The sequence below is a fragment of the Spinacia oleracea genome, chromosome 4, assembly GCF_020520425.1.
Source record: "Spinacia oleracea cultivar Varoflay chromosome 4, BTI_SOV_V1, whole genome shotgun sequence".
In the NCBI taxonomy this organism is placed as follows: Eukaryota; Viridiplantae; Streptophyta; class Magnoliopsida; order Caryophyllales; family Amaranthaceae; genus Spinacia; species Spinacia oleracea.
The window spans coordinates 162,200,558-162,205,989 of record NC_079490.1 but is presented as its reverse complement, the minus strand read 5'-3'; the positions used below and the strand labels follow the sequence as shown (position 1 = coordinate 162,205,989).

The window sequence follows — 5,432 nt, the reverse complement described above, 5'->3', positions numbered from 1 at the left end:
TCGCCTTATGTTTTGGGCGACGATTTTATCCAGTTACAAGGTCATTGCTATAGTCTCAACGCCCTTGGTACATTGGGGCGTCGAAATCAAATCTCGTTGCACAAAAGGAGCTTTGGGCGATGAATAAAGTTGTTGCCCAAAGCTTCTATTGGGCAACGAGTTTTATATTTGTCGCCTAAAGTGTAAACAAATGTGCGACGACGTTTACTTTCGTTGCCGTATGTAGGTGCTTTTGTGCAACGACATACATATGCGTTGTCCATAAGTGGATATCTTTGGGCAACAAATTTCTTTTTTCGTTGCCTGTAACTGTCACTTGGTACAACGACCCTTTGGATTCCATCGCCCAAAGGAGTCTTAATTTTTTAATAGTATTTTGTGCCACAAAAATTCATGTTGTACATAGTATTATGGGAAACGAAAATTCTTGTTGCACATAAGTTTAAATCACGTGCCAAATTATAAATGCTAATGTGCAACACATGTTTTGTCGCCCATGCGTATTATAGCTCCATATATGATTTATTCTCTGTTCATATATGTGCTTAACAATTAAAGAAAAAAATTGACATAAGAATTTTTTTTGAATAACAAGTACATGTTTATCCAAAAAAAAAAAAATTTAAATTCATAAATTTCACTCTAACACCGTATGCAAATATATATATAATCATCTAAAAAAATATTGTGCCTTAGAAACTAAAAGTTTGGAATAAACTAAATAAATAACACTAACAGTCTAAGGAGTTCATATAGGGAAAACTCGAATGCTTGATCATACTTCAAATAGTGCTCCTCGACCCAATTTAGGACGATGTTCTTGACTCATTGTTCCTGAAAAGATATTATGCCAAATTAGGTACAAACAATGAAAGGAAACAAACTGAGAAATTTAATTGGCTCAACAATAGAAAAAGCATGATGACGGTAAATAGTATTGGTATTTGCAAGACTGCAACAATAAGAGAGTTCATTTGTCACTTTTTTAAGTTCCATCAGATGAAGAACGAACTTCTTTCAGAGACAATGCCCTAAAATCTGCATGAGCACTTGACATTTTTCTCAATCCTTTTTCAGACCTATGGAATAAAAATAAAATTGTGAACAGAGAGCTTGTCAAAATGGATGAAAAGAGTATTACATACATGACAAAATAATTAGCCAAATTTGATTTTGAGTTTGTTAAATCTGAACATTAATTTGTCAAATTTGTATTGGATTATAATGTGAAATATCAGTGCTGGATTTATGTTTCAAAGATACTTTCGTAAGATTCTATTTATGTTTCAAAGATACTTTCGTAAGAATCCACTATCGAAAAGCTTATATCTTCATTGGAATCTGTATTCTAATGACTTACAGATTCTATTGTCGCTTCGAATGCTGCCTTGTCCTTTCGAGCCAAAGAATAGAGAGAAGCAAGCACACCTGAACCTAGCAGCCAAATAAAATGGTTACTCATTTCAGCAAATATCTAACTTCATCAGGATAGTAAAAAAGTTCTTTAATTTTAAGTATATCAACACAAGACAAAAGATAAGAAAACCTCATTATCTTGATTCTATTTTCCGCTTCTTTCTTCACCTTCTACAACAAAAGAAGAAAACTACAGAATCACATAACAAACTCAGGACTACATAATGAGAAACCACAATAACCATAAGCATTGTGTTCTTCTGGACGCGGACTTTGTGCATGTATGACTATCAAGCTCATTTCAAGCAACTACTCCAACATTTAAATCAAGATTATCACCTTATTTCATTCTTTATGACCCAGATTACCACATTTAAAGAAAATTTGCATCAAACCTTCAAACTGCAGTACTGCACCATCAACACACTCTCATTTAAGCGAAATTTAGACAAGAGCGGTTTGGAGATATCCACCTCCACCTCCACACTGATACGAATGTATTGGCCTCCATCAACAGACTGTATTTTTATCATTATGGATCATCGTATCTACCTTTCCACTAATGTATTTAGGATATATGTATCAAAAAACTCAATTCAGAGTTGCAGAATATGAATTCGACTCGTAAAAAGAGAAACAGAACAAATCGGTTTCTTCTGTTGATGGAGTACGCCTGAGGAAGATTCGTGTTTCTCATTCAAGGTTTGGTTTGTTTTTCTTTTCGAATTGTTTAATTTAGGAAGGAAAAGAAACCGGTTGGCTATTAGTAAAACAATATTACATGATATTAGTAACTTGGACGCCATTATGTCGTCCTCCTTCATATTACATTATTTTACTAAAATCACATTATTAAATGACCAATATGAATTAGCTTATGGAAAAACAGAACAAATCTCTACTTCAATGAAATAGTATCAAGAATTCTTTATAATGCAGTATATATGGAAGTAGTAGCTCTGATTTTATCTTCCCAAATGTCGTAGTTATTTGCAAAAGGAATTGCAAAAGGAAGATCAGGACCAACAAGGCCAACTTTTAATCCAACTATAGGCGATTTTGCTGCCAAAGCTAGACCAGCTGGACCACAACCAATAACAACCATATCCAATCAGTTCACTGGCATCTGATATTTGACGCAGCTGCAAATAAATGAACCAAAGAAATTCACAAAATGTAACTATAGTATCTCGAAACTACATCCAACTGCAGATAACAGAGATACAACTCTATGCCCGAAGTTCAACATTCAAACAATTCTAATCCACTAAAATCTGTTACTGCTACATTTGTTCTTTGAGAAATATTTTCAAACAGAGCGAGTACAGTACGGAGCTGGAAATGTCCTGGCTTTCTATCTCAAATACAGTACTGCTTGTTTCATTATCCATAAACCACTATATATAAACATTCAAATTATTGGTAAAATTGACCAGATTTTGGTGTAATTAAAAGCATGGCCAGACTCTGTATAGGAAGAAAAGCAGTACAATTTGAGATTACCTGAACACTAGGCTCAGTCTGCAAGAGACTAAAAGCATCATGAACTCTCCCCCATCCAGGAGACTGTGTTAATTTCCACTCGTAAAAACCATTGATGGCTCGATCCAATTTGTATCCGAACCTTTTGAGGACAATGCTCTTTGCAGTAGTGTATCTCTAGCACTTTTTGTTTGCTCATCCATGTCAATGTCTACATCACAAGATATCTCTTCATCGGTGGACTGCGAGCATAAGTTTGGATGGATGACTCTACAGGTGCAGACATAGGTAAAGGACTCTGGAAACTAAATATGCACTAGAAAAAGATATGCAAGCTAAGCCAAGGGAGAAAAATGATATAAGAAAAAGCTCGAAACATTATAAGTAACTATGCAAATGAAAATGTAGTACTAACGCCTTAATCCTGTTTGTCTACATTCCTCCATTATGTTCATGTTTCTTCTATACTTAAAAAACTATGACACTTTTCTAAGAAGACCTAGTCAACAAGAGTGCTTGCATCTGGGAGAAGCTCTAGTTGTGACCATTACATGTAGATGGTAATTGCACACAATTTTCTGTTTATTTCTCAAATACATTACACAACAAAGACATAATCATTGAAGGCTTAAAAACTCAATATGCAATCTGTTTTATTCAATATTCAATCTGCTTTTCCTCTAAGGACTTCATCCAAAGTAAACCCTCCTCAGAAGAAAATCCCATCCCTCCTGCATAAGTGAGTGAGGCACAGCAGCACACAGTGCGAGCAGAAAACAACACAGAGCAGGCCACATACGAAGCGTTATATATAATAACTTCTTCATAAATCCAACATTGAGATTCACTAGCAAAAGAGGTTGATTTCCAATGAACTAATCAAATTATTTTTTTCTTTACCCTCTCCCCCCAACCCAAAGTAAATTAACCAGCTATACATTATTTCAAGTTTGGTTCTAACATAATACAATACGAGATTAAAGTTATCCGTCATATAATCTAAAATTTTCATTATAACAAAACATAATGTTCATAAATAATAAAAATAAGACAACAAACATTTGCAAAAAAAATAACAATTTAAGAATTCCACATTTACCTGATGTGAGATTTTTGGAGGTGATTCTAGGAGCTTTGATTGCTGCACCAATCAAACTATTCCCAGTCATATAAATTCCCCTGCAAGGCTGCAACAACAACAACAACAAAATATCAAATTCAATTAATTTTTAAAATCTGAAAAAAGGGTGTGCAATATAGGGAAATACCAGGCGGCACCCAGGACCGAGATGCCAATGGAAAGGGAGATGTCGAGGGCCGAGAAGGTGTAAAAAAACAAACCTGATCTTTAAGCCGAAGAACACTCTCCAAAAATGCCTTGAACACATCTTTCCTATCATGAAAACACACCCAAGCTGCCACATTCTCTCTAAACTGCAAAATCCATTAAAAAATCCATCAATTTCCAAACAAAAATTAAAACCCAATAATTAGACTCCCAAGAAAAGCACAAAATCCAACCCACCGACTAACCTTCTCATTAATCATAAGTATCATCGACATATCATGCTCAAAACTAGCAGTTTCCGAATCAAAAGAATGCCAAAGATAATTCTCCAAATACTGACTAATCTCTAGAATCATAACTTTACGCAACGACACCAGTTTTCCTCCTGATTTCAAGAGTAACTCCTTCCGGTAGATATCGTTCACAAGCTCAGAATCAAAAGGTTTTCAGGGTTTTGAATCATTAGCACCGGATTTACTCCAATTATCGGCGACACTTATAGTAAGTGGATCCCTTATGACATCGGAGAGACTAATTGAATTGGGGGCACTTGAAATGGGGATTTAATCATGAGTTTTATCAACGGAGAAAGAGGGGAAGAAAAAGGAGGAGTTACACAGTTCTGTAACATGTTTGTGCGTTTGGAAGCTTGAAGTAGGTCATGGAGTAGTGGGAAATAAGAAGCGGGATAGTTTTTCCGCCTTTTTTTGGGTAAGGGCAACGAGAATTAAATTGTTGGTTGGGCCATTCATTTACAATGGGCAACGAAATGAAGGGAAGTTGTTGCACAAACATGGTTAAAGACAACAAAATTAAATTTCGTGGCCAAAAACAAAATTTTGGGCAACGGATTTCTACATTGTCGTCCATAAACTGTTTTGGGCTACAGAAAATGTTCTTGTCGCACAAAATCAGATCTTTGGGCAACGAAACTATACGTTGTCGCCTTTTGTTCGATTTTGGGCTACAAAGATAATTTCCGTCGCCCATACAATATTAACTCGCCGCCCAAGCCTGCTTTTCTTGTAGTGGTATCACCCGAAAAATCACTAGTGAATATCCTAAAATTAAAGAAGAGTTACAGAAGAGGTAACAAATAAATATTTGTGAGTGTCCAAAAATGTATGATTTTATAACTTAAAGTGTTTGATATTGTCTTCTAAAAAACGAGGATACGTTATACAATTGTCTATAGGATAAAATTTTGTGGTCAGCATCGAGTCATCACATGTCGGCGCATTGCATT

The 5,432-nt window shown here is 35.3% G+C and overlaps 1 protein-coding gene across 15 annotated transcripts; it reads right to left on the bottom strand.

The window, feature by feature from the left end:
- Positions 1–635: 635 nt before the first annotated feature.
- Positions 636–5,188, bottom strand: LOC110788673 (uncharacterized). 15 transcript variants are annotated; one of them, XM_056841629.1, is made up of 7 exons: positions 4,432–5,187; positions 4,240–4,332; positions 3,998–4,085; positions 2,920–3,109; positions 1,547–1,587; positions 1,361–1,434; positions 636–834 (listed from the first exon to the last, which is right to left on the bottom strand). In XM_056841629.1, exons 1-4 carry the CDS (start codon positions 4,540–4,542, stop codon positions 2,988–2,990), a joined length of 414 nt encoding a protein of 137 aa, XP_056697607.1. In that variant the 5' UTR covers positions 4,543–5,187; the 3' UTR covers positions 636–834; positions 1,361–1,434; positions 1,547–1,587; positions 2,920–2,987. The 15 variants fall into 15 exon arrangements, with proteins under 15 accessions (XP_056697607.1, XP_056697603.1, XP_056697605.1 ...); XM_056841625.1 differs by having other exon boundaries at positions 636–1,079; positions 1,361–1,587; positions 4,432–5,188; XM_056841627.1 differs by lacking the exon at positions 1,547–1,587 and having other exon boundaries at positions 636–1,079; positions 2,926–3,109; positions 4,432–5,188.
- Between the last annotated feature and the right edge of the window lie 244 nt (positions 5,189–5,432).